The sequence below is a fragment of the Xenopus laevis genome, chromosome 5L (genome assembly GCF_017654675.1).
Source record: "Xenopus laevis strain J_2021 chromosome 5L, Xenopus_laevis_v10.1, whole genome shotgun sequence".
Classification (NCBI taxonomy): Eukaryota; Metazoa; Chordata; class Amphibia; order Anura; family Pipidae; genus Xenopus; species Xenopus laevis.
Genome location: NC_054379.1, coordinates 151571026 through 151586873, shown reverse-complemented (window position 1 = coordinate 151586873; position 15848 = coordinate 151571026). Strand labels below are relative to the sequence as shown.

At 39.5% G+C, this 15848-nt stretch overlaps 1 protein-coding gene across 4 annotated transcripts in view; it reads left to right on the top strand.

The window, feature by feature from the left end:
* The window catches only part of nbas.L (NBAS subunit of NRZ tethering complex L homeolog), a 457628-nt gene that overhangs the window by 299341 nt on the left and 142439 nt on the right, over positions 1-15848 (top strand). For all 4 annotated transcript variants that reach the window (XM_041563562.1, XM_041563561.1, XM_041563560.1 and 1 more), the window contains one exon: positions 2180-2514. In XM_041563562.1, the coding sequence (XP_041419496.1) occupies positions 2180-2514 (335 nt within the window). The remainder of the gene's footprint in view (positions 1-2179; positions 2515-15848) is intronic.

Genomic DNA, 15848 nt, shown 5'->3' with positions numbered 1-15848 from the left:
CAGTTTCTGTGGCATGCCAAGATTCCATTAATTGGCTTGCTCTTCACTAATGTTTATTTGACACTGTATTATGGTATCAATTATATTGGCATAGCAGAAGCCAGTTGATTAACAATCATATGAAGAAGCATGTTAGACTGACTTCTGCAATATTGATGATTCAAGGGATAGAACCAAACAGAGCAGAAAGCGTCAGAGATACTGCTTTTAATTGCAATTTCATTAACAAATAACTTAATACCCTTTTGAAATGTATTTAGGGATTTACTCCCCTTTAAGGGAGTTATTTATGAAACATTTATGTATTTTGCCCTGTGGTAAATTAAAAGATAAATACAAAGTCTAGTTATAAGTGATCGTTTTATCTTTTTGTAAACATAAATGATCATTTTGGAAACATTTCTCACACCGGCTTTAATAAAATTCATGTTGTTATTTTTGTATCTAGGGCTGTCTGACATTTAATCTGGCAGCGACATTTTTCCAAATGGCACAGGAATTAAGATGGGTTTAAAGGTGCAACTTGCAGGGCTTGATTTTCTGCTTTCAGATGATGAGCACATTCATGTCATCAATAATAACACATCTAGTGCAGAAATTGTTTGAAATTCACCATTCTGTATCAGGGTAACTGTGTATAATTAGTATATGTCTATTAAATTATTACATATGGGCCGATAAAAGCTGCCCAGTCAGCAGCCTATTGGCCTGTGTGTTGGGTCTGACAGCTTGCCCTAATGTTATCTGGCTTAAAATTGGCCAGATATGTGTTGGGCAGGTTAGAAAATCTTGTTTAGCAAGGACTGCATAAGCTTGTCCTCTCTCCAGATGGGTCTTTGTAGACCCCCATTAAGATTTGGCCCAAGGACCCAGCGTGTTGGTGACCAAATCAGGTCCATGGACTGAACATGGAGTCATTTTTAGATATTGTGAGACGGTTAAGGTTTTGCTTTACTTTAAAAAGTCTTTTAAAAGCTTAATACATCGTTAGTCTGGGTGTGTTCAGATTTGGAAAAAGGGAGTTTTGTCCCCTCTCCTTTGGAAAGTTTCGTAAGGGGTTTTACCATGTGGGCCGGTCTTGTTGAATCCCCCTAGCTGGAAGAGGTCAATGGTGCTGAAGAGCCTCAGTAGGGAATGTTGTTCCAGAAAAGTTAAGATAAGCCAGAGAGAGGTTAAATCATTTTATAGCTTACTCTAGCAGAGAGAGAGAGAGTTACGGGTAGTTAGCAGAGCAGAGCAGATGCTCCAACAAGGAAATTAGACTTGTTAGTACCCTGGGTGTCACCCGCCAGCATAGGGACTCAAGTGGTCAGGCTTAGGGATAGAGAGCTTCCTGGAGGAACACCATTGTGAAGACCTTGTACTCTTGGGACTGGACTGAAAGAGCTCCTTAATAGCATTAACTTATAATTCTTTATATAGTGAATAATGAATTACAGAGAAGATTTGATCTTTTACATCATTCCTTGCTCCCGTGGAGCTTACAATTTATAATAACCCTTTAGTAGCACACTAAAGGGTTATATTCATAATAAGTTTCATCAATTGACCTAGCAGTGTATTTTCAGACTTTAGAAGCAAAGCCACACAAACACAGAGAAAACATACAAGTGCCTTAACTGTTTTAATCGATAAAGTCTGTACTTCGAAATAATGCTCACCAATTTATATGTATACATTTTGTTTTATTTACATATGTCACCTAAAGAGCAGGTTACTTTATCACATTCAGAAGTTTATTTTTTCCCTGCCATGGAGCTGCAGCATATAATATTCAGTAGACTAACAATGTTATTAAGGACTCGCTTTCCTCCTGAATAAGCAGGTTTATTTGCAAAGGTGAAAATGAAGTGTCTTCTCCACTTCTGCACAAAGCAATAGCAGGTGTCGGTGAAAACAATTCCGTGGCTTTTTCCAGGGCTGTTTGTTATAAGAAGGGCATTTTCTGTTCTGAATAATTTAAAACAATGCTTATTTTGTGCTTCTCTCTGCTTGTCCTCTACCAGCTATTTCCATAAACCATTTTGTTGTTTTTTTTTTAGAAACTATAATGTAACGATAATTAAACTGAAACCAAACTGTACCCCTCGATAAACCTAATGCAAATGAAAATGTATTGATTTTTAATGTTGTAGAGAAGTAGAAGTGTGGTGTATATCTTGCCTTGTCTCTCTGTTAGGTCTTGATTACAAAAAGTTGACAGATGCCAACTTCAGTGCCCTGGAGTCCCTAGAATCTGTACTCACCAGTCAGAATGTTCTGGCTGTTTCCAAACTGGCATCAAGGATCCCGGATGTGAATGGAGAGATGCTGACTTCTAGTGCTGTCCATTTGGCTTGGCTGAAGAAAGTCTTCTGGAATGGAGATCCTCAGGTCCTCAAAAAAGCTCCTGAGTCAGGAACAGAATGGTCCCATGCATACGATACCTGCCGAAAGTACCTTGAGAGGCTTAATCCCAGTGACATCATTGCATTCACTGATGAAATTTCATTCTCTCCTCAAGCTGTTACTAAGGTAATGCCTAGTAATTACACACCTATAGCAGATGATCAGTTAGTTTTAATTCAATTTAATTTTATTTTTATTCCAAGCCTTCAAGTATGACACTCAAGTGTTCTACCTCTTTTTATCACCTGTTTTTCAATTATTTTTAATGGAAATCACGCTCTAATTATCTCACCATTCCACTTCTCTAAGCTCCTCGAGTGAATAGAGTTTTGCTCTTCTATATATCACCTGAAAGCTCACCTTGAAGGTCAATTAGGATGAGATTTGGGGTGAAAACTTGATGTCCTTGATATTATTGGAAGTATGGCTGAATGTTTTCCTATATCTGTAACTTTATGTGCTAAGGGGGGAATTTGACCAAAGGTGGAACCTTGAAATAAAAATGTCTGACAATCTCTGCTTTACAATATCATATTTAATGCAGTACTTGGATACAGGCTACCAAATAGCTTCCACTTTATCTTTTTTCCCTTATTTCAAGTGACCTTTTGCAGTTTTATCTGGACTATAGACACTGGTAGTAGGTTCGACTCTGTTTTTATTTCAGGTTAAAGTTCTAGGGCAGGATGCTCTACTTTGGTAGACACTCGTACAGAGAGTTATCTTATGATATCTTCATACATTCCAAGCTCAAAATACGTTAAACTCATTTAAAAATAAATGTTCCAAACAAGTTCATATTATTTATAACTATCTGAAACAAATTAACTTCTAGGAATTAATCTTAGAATCCTATCTGGGACTGCCTGAGAATTAATTTGCTATAGTCACTGTTCCATCAGAGCCTGAAAAATCAAAGTCTGAACGAGTGTCTACCAAAGTAGAGAACTTTAACCTGAAATAGAGTAACCTACTGCCAGTGCCTATAGTCCAGATAAAACTGCAAAAGGCCTCTTGAAATAAGGGAAAAAAGATAAAGAGGAAGCTATTTGGTAGCCTGTATCCAAGCACTGAGTTAAATATGATATTGTAATGCAGTGATTGTCAGACATTTTTATTACAAGGTTCCACCTTTGGTCAAGTTTCCCCCTTAGCACATAACAAAGTTACAGATGTAGGAAAACATTAGTTTATCAGCCATTCAGCCATACTTCCAATAATATCTAGGACATCAAGTTTTTACCCCAAATCTCATCCTTATTGACCTTCAAGTTGGACTAAATCTCTACAACCTTATATATTGGAACATATATGGGTTATGTAATAATACATTTGCCCAGGTACAGTAACCCATAGTAACCAATCAGAAGGTAGAATTAACTGATCATCTTTTTAAAAGCATACATCTTATTGGTTGCTATGGGTTACTTTTACTAGGCAAACTCGGTGTCTTTTTATTAAAAATGGGAGGATAGATTTTTATTGGATATATTAAAATGATAAGGTTTAACAGTTTTACAGGCCACATGAGCTGAGATTTTTTTCATTCATTTATTTAGTATTTTTCATAAACATGACACTTGAGGTGTAGTTGTATATTTGTATTCTTATATAAATATATATATCTGGGTATGTAACATATAGCTGCCTGGCATGACTCCCTCTCAGTAGTCCCAGCTGACTCCCTTTGTAGGTTGAGTCTCAAGGTCACAACTAGTTTTGTGTATTGGAGCATAAAGCTCTAGGGAGAGGTAGTAGCCCAAGGTCAAGCTTACCTCCACGGGAGCTCCACCATCAGTACAGAAGAATGCTTGTGCATGTATTAATACAGATACAAAGACAGAAGGAATGTTCTATCCACATTAATAAGCTGTCATGTTATGTTATACTTGGCTCTGTTCTTTCAGTGAAAATAAGTATTAGATCAACCTCCAAATAAATGTTATATTTAAGCAGAAAAATCTACAGTAGCACTTGCACACATACAGCACTAGTGACCTTATGTCAGTGTTTGCTTTTGAGCTTCCCTAACAATTGGTACCAGGGGAGTTTGTTTGACGTGTTACTAGTAGCTCTCGTCTTGTTTGATGCTTTCAACTATCTTACTGACTTTTCTAATGGATTCAGCCATCCTCCTATTTTTGCACCCTGCTGAGTTCTTTCTCTACTTTTGACATCTACTAGAGAACAGCGCCAACTCTAGAAGTAGAATTCTTATTCTCTGCTCACTGTTAATCATATGAGGTTATTTCATGCTACAAACACTTTGTACTTTGTCTATATATCTTGGAATGGTCCAACAGGTTACTCGTTGTGGCAAAGTGGGAGGCAAGATCATTCACCTTGTGTGGAGTGGATCTTTGAAAAGACATAGAAATGCAGTAATGCATTATTTGGTCATAGAAAAGTCATTAGGGCTCATTTAATATGACTGGGGGAAGACGTGGAAGGGCACAAGAAGCATAACAGCATGCCCCTTAGTGTACATTCAGCAAACACTTCCGTAAGCATAGCTACGGGCCTTCATCAGGGGACCAGTTTGGTACAGGCCTTCCATACCTGCCCCTTATGAATACAAAACTACTGAATGCAGACACTATTGCATTTATTGGTGCAGGTCTCTGCATTCTGAAATGGACCTTCACTTTGCACACTGCCTTGGAGGTTGTGAATGACCCTTGTTGTCTATTGACATCTGATTTTTGACCCTTTCCCCTTTACACACCTAGAACAAGTATATCTTTCCAATGATATGGATTGAGTACTCTTTATGTATATTGTAACATTCCTTTTTTCTAGTGATGTGAATGATATACGTATTGTGTGAACCATATCAACATACTTTATCCTTGAGTTTTAGTTTAGTGGTACAGTCTAGGATCACAATTGTGAAAACACAACACAATTATAATTTCAAAAGCTTGATATCATAGTGCACAGATCCTGCTTTGATTTAAATGGAAATCTTGCTAGAAGTCCATTTCATGCAGAGTTCTGAGTCTAGCCGGAGGCTTCCATGCAGATTGTCAATTTACGCATTGTCACTTGGAGAAATTAACCATCTACATATATTGAGCTTTGGAACCAACCAAATTATGTGAGTGCACCAAATATGAGGGATGCACCAAACCCTTCTTTTCTGGGTTTGGTCACTACTGCGGAGTTAATTCTCCAAAACTTGGTGTATTCTCCTTTTAGTAAATTGGCAATGTTGAGGGAAATCTTAATTTTTGATGAAATTACTCCAAGTTTTCACTTTCACCCTTTAGTAAATGTGCCCCCATGAGTCCCCCACCTATGCAAGACTGGTTTACATGAAAGGGTGAAAATGTGCTTGTCCTAAGTCCCCTGCCTTAGGATTTATTTTTCTAAAAATGTTCATACAAATTTGACCTTCAATTTATATTATGAAATCACAGATTTTTTAAAGTACTTATATCAGGAGACCCTCTAGTTCTTGTTGCACAATGATTGTCACCTACAAATACAAGAGGTCCTCTGCACTCAACCCATTATCAATATATTTAAGACAGAGACATTTTGTGCATATATGGACAAACAATCCCTGTTTTGTTTAAAGAGTAAGGCATTTTTTAGTAGCAGTATGCACAAAATGTCTCTGTCTTAAATATATTGATAATGGGTTGAGTGCAGAGGACCTCTTGTATTTTGTGGTCACAGCCTCATTGCACCCCCACCTAATGGTTTTAAAAATTAGTGGTGAGCTCAACTTTCCCTTGTTTGTTACAGTTATTGTCACCCCCAGCTTTCCCTCTAAAGTGCCTTCTCCAATTATATTTGGGTCCAGCCTCTTTAGCTCCTCAGCCCTGCTCGTATGTATGTGTTCCAGAAGGGCTTTCCTCTTGGAATGGTATCACCACCTGCTTTACAAGCATGAATAGTAATGAAAATCACAATTCCAGCAATGCGGTTGCACATTTGGTTAAACTACAATTACCCAACAACTGAACAGTTGTCTGGGAGGGAAACGTTCTGCCTTCCCCTAACAGCTTTGTATTTGCCATGTGAATTTATTCTACAATAAATCAAGAAAGCAATTATTTTAGCACACAAATGAATTCTGAAATGAAACAGAATTTATTTCTCTTTCCTTTATTGCTTGATACATTTAGAATGAAAGGAGTTTTGATTACTCTACAGTTGATATACTGAAATGATTCAATCCTAAATATAGCAAAATTAAAGTCCCGGGGCTTAAAGTGTGTTGACAATAGCTATGTATATTTTCGTGTACAACTGTAGAGTCCTGGGTCGGGTACCCGCGGGTTACCCGCAACAAAAGCAGGCCCCCTGTGGAATGAGGGGAGTATTTTCAGGTGTGGGTATAGATGCGGGTCGCGGGTCTACGAGTCGGGCTGCGGGTCTCATCTAAATTTCTTATGTTATTTACTATTGTCAATATTTTACTCCTTTTAAAGTGTTACAAAACTTGTTTCTGTCCCCGCCCACTTTTGATGATGTGACTTCTGGTTTGCAGCAACATCACTTCCTGTTTGATGGTGGTCAGCATCAGGTTGCAGATAAGACAGTTGCGGGTCCTGGTCGGGTAGCGGATCAAAGTGGGTAAATATGCGGGTTGCAGTTGGGGTCGCGGGTTGCAGATTTATGTCCTGGTCCGGGTCTTACAAATTGGCAGGACTCTATACAACTGTATAAATATATATCCCAACCCCTTTGTTTGATGGTAAATATTAACTTTAGGCTTTGACATATGTTTGGGGTGTCTGTGAACCAAATCTAAACCAGGGCTAGAATCCTGCACGGAACCAGACCCAACCCGCAGCCCGCGACCCAAACCACAACCCGCATATTTACCCACTTTGATCCACTACCCGACTCAGACCCGCAACTGCAGACCCACATCTATACCTGCACCTGAAAATCCTCCCCTCATTCTGCAGGGTGCCCACTTTTTTTGTGAGTACCCGACCCCTTGCAGGACTCTAACCTTGGCCCCATGTGCAATCCCAGTATTTGAGAGGAGAGATCTGGTATTGGCTGGTGCATGGTCTCACTCTGCAGAGGTCAGAGAGCAGAATGGCATATGAGGGCACCAAAAAATGGTAATAAAATACTGGCAGTTGAACCAACCTATTTTGCTCTGGACAGCCCTTTATTATATAATGAAAAGGGTGGGACTTAAAGGCCAAATGTCCTTTATCTTCATTTGCTGATTTTGGCAGGTATGGTGGCCCACACATACCAGAAAGTCTGCACATGCTTGAATTGAATTATCCTACTAGGTATTGGACCTATTATCCAGAATGCTCGGGACCTGGGGTTTTCCACATAACGGATCCTTCTTTAATTTGGATCTCCATACCTTAAGTCTACTAGAAAATCGTGTAAACATTAAATAAACCCAATAGGCTGATTTTGCCTCCAGTAAGGATTAAATATATATTAGTATGGATCAAGTTCTAGGTACTGTTTTATCATTAAAGAGAAAAGGGAAATCTTTTTTAAAAATTTGGATTATTTCATTATAATGGAGTAGTCTATGGGAGACGGTTATTCCATAATTTGGAGCTTTCTGGATAACGGGTTTCCGGATAATGGATTTCATACATGTAACCGTATTACTTAGGGCTACAGTTCACTAGTGGCAAGAATCAATATCCTAAAGTCTGAGTTTAAAAGTCAACTCCTTTTCATGGAAAGCAATGGGAATCATCTCCAGTAGCCCTGTCTCTGCAAGTAATGTAATATCAGCAATGGTTAATTTTATATTTCATTTGCATAATTACAGTGTGTCTCGCGGCCTTGTTTCTCAAGTGCTTCATTTGAATAGAAGAACATTTCCCCAGTACTGCTTGCTATTCATTTCTTTGTGACTTCAACCTTCTCCGTGCCTTACTCAGCAAACATGCTGACATTTCAAACCAAAGCTTTTTTAGAGCAAATTCTGGCTTACAAGGGCAGTTTGGTGGCTAGCTTGCATCACGCTACCCAGAATCGACAGGTGTTGCTTTCATTTTCATAGCATAGTTTTGGTTCCCTAAAAAAAATGAACATGACCTCTTCGTGCCTTTGTTATATTGTGTTGTCATGTCACAACAAGACTGAGAAAGATATGGTGTTTTCCATTCATTGTCAACATCAAGTCCATAATGACAGAAAATTGGAGGCTAATAACAGGAGATTGGAAGAATTATGAGATTAAAATAATTTCCTGAATCTTCTTGTGTGCTTCAGCCATGAGATGGGGGTTTAAACCTGCTGTTTATCGTAGAAATTGCTCTGAAGGACTTGACACTCAGTGCAGCAGATTCTCTATAACCAGATTTGGGCCATGTGTGACCAAACTGGATATTAGTCCGGTTTCTTGGAGGTCAGGATGAAAAGCTGCATCTGGCAGGATATGGTCTCATAAATTCTTAATATTTGAAGGCAATTTAATGAATTGAGGAAAAAGCAGTCCTTCTTCTAAAGATCTTGGGTGCCAATTACTAATAGTGGGCACAAGCACTGTCTGACCTCATAGGTTGATATTTGTTTCTGTTAACATGTAGTTCACACAGCACTTGGTCCCCTGTGCAGAACTGTTTCCCTTTGTGCCCTTGTACCAAGTGCACCTCTTTATAGAGCCTCTGGGAAGGCAAACGCTCTCTCTGCACAAGAGAACTCTTGCCATTAATGGAGAAGGAAAGGTCTTTTTACTTGGGGTGCCAAAAGTCAGGTACCCTCAAGCATTTACTTACCTGAAACCCCAGGCTGGTGCACCTATTAGGAGAAAACTGCACCGGCCCGGGGTTCTTCAAGCGAGCACCACAGAGCCATCTTCTTCTGGCTTCTTTTTTCTCACGGTTGCCCATGCACAGTAGAGTGAAAAGCCAAACTTTAATGAAAAAGTTGTCTATTTCATTTTACTATGCATGCGTCTGCCCTGGGAAATTTGAAGAAAGAAGGGACTGCTGCAAAACGGGTGGGGCTTGACAGAAATTTGGCAACTTTTGTGCATAACTGGAAGCATGTTTTGGTATACCTGTTATTACCTAGTAAGAGTACATGTCCATAAATATCCAAATGCAGTCCAGCAAGAACACTTAAAAAGAAACCCCTCCTCCCCTACCCTAGGTAGACCCTCCTACCCCCCCCGTGCAAATGCCCCTAATTTTTAACTCACCCCTCTGGCCTCGGCGTTCACGGCAGCCATCTTCTTCTTCTCCGGTAATCTTTGTGTATTGACGGAATTTTCACACACATGCGCAGTTGGAGTAAATTTCCGGTCTTGAACCACTGCGCATGAGGCGAAAGTGACGGAAATTTCCAGAAAAAGAAATCGTGGCTTTTGGCGCATGCGCAGTGGTTCGGGACCAGAAATTTACTCCAACTGCGCATGCGTGTGAAAATTCCGTCAATACACAAAGATTACCGGAGAAGAAGAAGATGGCTGCCGAAACTTCCCAAAAAGACTAAAGAAAGAAGATGGCTGCCGTGAACTCCGAGGCCAGAATCTGCACGGAGGGGAAAGTAAAAAATTAAGGGCATTTGCCTGGGGGGCAGGTAGGCTGGGGGGGGGGGATAGAGGGGGGGAAGTTTTTTTTTATTACGAGTTGAATTCTCCTTTAAAGAGGAAAATCACAAAAATTTAAAATTAACATAAGCTTCATCATACTGAAATAAGAGACTTTCTAAATATAATCTGTTAGAGATTCTGCATCGTTTCTGAAATAATTAAGTTACTCTTTACTCTCCTCCTCTCAGCATCTGTTTCTCTTCATTCTCTCTTCATGCAGGAGTTGGGTATCAGATTTTCATTGATCCTTTATATCTTTTGGCGGGGAGGTTTCCTGACTCCAGCACAAACAATATGTAACAAAATAACTGACTTTGGTACAAATCCTGCATTTAGGGAAACAAGATTACTGATGATTTTAAAAGAGTGAGCTCTGTTGTAGGCAAAATGAGCCTTCCCTAAAGCTGCATTAGACTTAACTGTTATTCAAAATCAGACACCCAACTCCTGCATGAAGACAGAAAGAAAAGAGACAGATGCTGAGCGGAGGAGAGTAAAGGGTAACGTCATTATTTCAGAAACAGTACTGAATATTTAATTGGTCATATTTAGAAAATGTCATATTTTTGCACAATATATTACATTTTCATTTTGTCCTTTAAATGGATTCTGTCGTGATTTTTACGGTGTCATTTTTATTCATAAATTACACTGTTTACACTGCAAATAATTCACTCTACCATATAAAATGTCATTCCCTGAACCAATAATTATAATTTTTTTATTTGTAATATTGGTGTGTAGGTGCATCTCAGGTCATTTTGCCTGGTCATGTGCTTTCTGAAAGAGCCTGCACTTTAGGATGGAACTGCTTTCTGGCAGGCTGTTATTTCTCCTGCTCAATGTAACTGAAGGTGTCGGAGTGGGACATGGATTTTTACTATTATGTGCTGTTCTTAGATCTACCAGGGAGCTGTTATCTTGTGTTAGGGAGCTGTTATCTGGTTACCTTCCCATTGTTCTGTTGTTAGGCTGCTGCAATACTCCAACTTGCAGTACAGCAGTAAAGAGTGACTGAAGTTTATCAGATCACCAGTCACATGATTGGGGGCAGCTGGGAAACCGACAATATGTCTAGCCCCATGTCAGATTTCAAAATTAAATATAAAAAAATCTGTTTGTCTTTTGAAAAATGGATTTCCGTGCAGAATTCTGCTGGAGCAGCACTATTAACTCGTGCGTTTGGAAAAAAAACTTGTTTTCCCATGACAGTATCCCTTTAACAAACCAAAGGAGACAACATTACGTCGCTTTATGGAAAGTGATTCCTGACCAGCATTAACTAGAAATGCATTTACAGCAAAGCAAAGTATTTTTTTTTTTTTTTTAAAAAAAAAGAGAAATTGCAGTATCCCCTTAAATAACAACAGTAGGACACGGCATGCCTCCTGAGCTGTGTTTTTTTCTCAGTCTTTGTGAACAAACCCAGAATGGAGAATTTCATATTAATATCCCATATTCAATGAGCACTCTGATGGCAAATTACTATGCTGGAAGCCTACATACTAGATTACAGCACCGAGACGGCAAAACCTTTCCCTGCCTGTGTTCTCCCCTCTTAAATGAATGTGCACAGCCTATGCTTTGTTGTGCTTTGTTGTGCAGCATTTCCTACAAAACACTTCATAAATGCCAGCCTGCAGAAAGTAAATCCTTTGCGAGGAACCAAATCCATTGAATGGTCTTTTTTAGCAACATTTTCACTTTACCCAGTATCCACATTAAGCGGCAGATTCATTGATACGTGAGATTAGAGTTGAACGTAAAAAAATTCATTCCTATGGGATTTTTATCAATGGGTGAAAGTTAGAGTTCACCATTTGATTATTATGCTTCTAAAAATCCCATAGGAATGAATAGAAAGCGGGTGAGTTTTTCTATGGTAAACTCAAGTTTTGATAAATCTGCCCCTTAGTCAAGTCAAGTTTTATTGCCTTGTATACACATACATAGTAAATATTTTGAGGAAGACACATTACTTTATGTGTAGGACTGGAGAAGGGGACCACATATCTGCCAGTTGTTCTGCAAAACTCTTAGGTGGCAATAGACACCCAGAGAATACCGTACAAAACACATTTTCATACGATATTCGGTGCTTGTATGGTGAAAAAAGAGCCGACCGATATCGGCAGAAGACTTGGATATCGGTCGGCTCGTCGATTGAGCTGTACAGAAAATTTTGATCGGTGCCTTTGAAGGGACCCAAACATCGGCCATTGTTAGTGCTGAATCGTCAGATACAGATAGAATTCTATTGTTTCTACTTGTGTATCTGATGATTCAGCTCTACACTCGTGTATTGAAACAAACGATCTTTCTTGGAAAGATCTTTTCCAAGAAAGATCGTAATTGTTACGTCTATGGCCACCTTTAAGAGATACTGGCCTGAAGTGCAGGTTTAGTTGGATCTCTCTTTTCATCTGATTTCATCTATCATTGTTAGCAACTTTAAACTTTGCACAGAGAACCTGTTAAGTATGGGGCTCTGGTTGGCTTGGGTCTAGTGAAAAGATCTAAATAATGGTGCACTTTATCTTTACACATCTCTACTTATAACTGGAGATTGTTTTCAGGTATATCCAGATGGTAATGCCTTTTTCACCGGAGTGAGAATGAAGCCTCGCCTACAATTCCATTTGACCCCAGTTATAATGCCACCAAATAGTCAACTGAACAGTCTATGTTCTACTACGCCGTTCCCTGAGAAGCACCATATAGTCATTATTTGTGTTATTACAATAGGTTATTGCTAAAGTGCCCACATTCCCAAGCTACTTGACTTGATACTAAGATTAAAGTATCCCCTGCCGTGAATAATAAGGATATTAGAAGCCGCAAAGGGAAATGGAGTTCCAGAGGCGCAAGGCCGTAGATTACTGGTAATAGCCGTTTTTATGCTCAGTAGGGATTTTATTATAACATACTTTTTATATAATAAAGTAGCTCTGTGAGCTTTATATATACTTATACACACACAGCAAACATATTCAGGCACTTTGGTCAGGCACACTCAGGTTTTATGGTCCTCACCCCCTAATTACTGATCTTTACTCAACAAAGGGAAACTTTTCTCCTTCCATAGAGAAGCATTTTAGTGGGAGAAGTAGAGGTTAATACACACAATGGAAACAAAGCAATAGTCATCTGCATTTTTTGCAGCAAAGCGTCTGATGATGATTGCTTATTTGTGCTAAGCATCTTGATTCTTATTATCTCTAATGGGAGCAATCCGAGAATCCTGGCATTGTCCTTAGTTTCTTTTATTTCTTCCCCTGAGAACACAAAACCTACTGTATCTTGGGGGGGGGGGGGGGTTTGTACCGCTGCAGCATTTATATATGTTATATAAATGTTAATTCTCAAGTTAGCGATCGATTATCAGTTTATTGTCAGTTTAACATGTATTTATTGTATGCACACTTAGTACATGACACTTGTATGTACCTGAACATGAGCTGAACTCTCAGTCTCTTTTCCGCAGCACTATTATTACCTTGGCTCTGTGCTGAGTGTCAGCAGTGTTCCCCTTATCTATATCCTCTGCAGGCTTACTGACATTTAGGATTAAAGCACAGTGACAAGTTTCAGGTTTTAACAGGAATGTGTAATTGTGCCTGTATAAATTGTTGTGTTGCTTACTTAATTTGTATCGATCTCCAACACAGATTGAAGGTGAGCAGCTTCACGAGTGACGTCATGCTTGGGAGTGGGACAGTGAGGCTTTGTTTACATTTGTCCTCCACAATAACCTGAGCCTAGGGTTTCAAGCTGTCCTGGATGCAGGTCATCTCAATGCTCTGGTTCAGGGATCCCCAACCTTTTTTACCTGTAAGCAACATTCAAATGTAAAAAGATTTGGGGAGCAACACCAGCATGAAAAAAAGGTCCCTGTAGATGCAAAATAAGGGCTATGATAGGCTATTTGATAGCCCCTATATGGATTGGCATCCTACAAGAAGCTCTGTTTGACAGTGTACATGGTTTTATTCAACCAAAATTTGCCTCTAATCAGAAATTCAAAAAACAAGCACCTGCTTTGCGGCCACCTGGAGCAACATCCAAGGGGTTGGTGAACAATATGTTGCTCGCGAGCCACTGATTGGGGATCACTGCTCTGGCCACACACTGGATCCCCTCTGCTAGCTCAGGGGTCCCCAACCTTTTTTACTCGTAAGCCACATTCAAGTGTAAAAAGAGTTGGGGAGCAACACCAGCAAAAAGGCCAAAGGTCACTGGAGATGCCAAATAAGGGCTGTGACTGGCCAGTTGTTAGTCTCTATGTGGACTAGCAGCTACATGAGTCTCTGTTTTACAGTACATCTGGTTTTTATACAACCAAAACTTGCCTCCAAGCCTGGAATTTAAAAATAAGCACCTGCTTTGAGGCCACCTAGAGTGACATCCATGGGTTTGGTGAACAACATGTTGCTCACAAGCCACTGGTTGGGGATCTGGCCACACAGTGGATCCCCTCTGCTATCAGTCTTAAGCCTTATAGTTCCTATTTATTAAGTTCATTTACAGCCCATATTGAAGCAAAACATTATTTCCTGACTCTACAAGGTAAACCATCTCCTCTTGTCCCAGGCTGTTGGTCACCAAGGGTACTTTTAGATATTAAGGCATTAACCCCCATATGTAATAAATGACACTAGGTTTGTCCAGGAGCAGTAACCCATAGCTTTTAAACAGGTGACCAGAAAATTCTACCTGCTGATTGGTTGCTATAGGTTACTGCTCCTGGGCAAACTTAGTGCTATTTATTACATATCCCCCCAAAGAATCGTGCAGCCTTTTACGGTCATTTTGTGAGACACCCATGTATTACATTTCTGTGCAAATTTGTACCACTCAATGTTCAATTTTGAGTCAATAGTAATTGGAGTCACATGTAATTGGTGTGTGTGCTAATATTTCTCTGTCCATGAGCTCCTGACCGATATCTTTATTTATATATTTGGAGCATGATTTTAATTTTATTCAGGAGGAAATGTTTGTGCGGTATGAATAAAACAGGAGACGAGACAGGCCCATGAGATGCTCATATAAACAGGTAATGGATGCACAGTGGTTTATAAATGAAGAGAATACCAAAAAAAAGGTCAGAAGTTATTAGTGTGGACACACGAGAGAGTGGATGGAGTAAACTTAGCGGAGGTGCCATTTGCCTGCCAATCAAATAATCGCGTTGTGCACGTTTGCCTATTCCCAAAAACATTTCTGTTAACACACTTTATTCAGTACTGCTGCAGGTGTTTATAGATAGTTTACTCTGTGAGCAGCAGTCGGGCCAGAATCCTAAACTTTCAGTCTCTCCTGATCTGCCCTGTTGCTGTAGCTTTATCAGCTCTAGTTTCTTCTCTGGGTCTGTACGTGAGATAACTTGTTGGTAAATAATCCTGGCATGCCTTGGGGTAATGGAAGCAGACCACAACTCAGGGGAAATGTTAAAATAAAGCCTATTTTGGGAACAGTTGGTTCCTTCCACCTAGCATAAGATATGTTCTAAAAGTGTGCCAACCCTAAAATACAGGGTATGCTTAGTGGGCATGATATTTTTCTTTATCCACTTGGTGTTGCTAAAGGGACCCTTCTTGTAGGAAGTAGTTCACTGACGTTATTTCTTAAATTCACCCTCATTTGACAACTGTTTGATATAATTATCTGATTTCCTAAATACTCTAGCCGCTTCTCTGGGATTACCATGAGACCCCACGGTATATGGGCAACTGAAAACATATAACTGGAGGGGTTCTGTACTATGCCATTGTGGGTGGGGGTTTTAAAATATTTGATGGGGTTTTATGGGACACTTTATCCACACATTGTGCAAACCAGTGTATTAATATAGAGAAGAGTCTCCTCCTACTGTAACGCTACAATCAGTGCAAAGTTTGACGGTCAATGTTGACGCCCA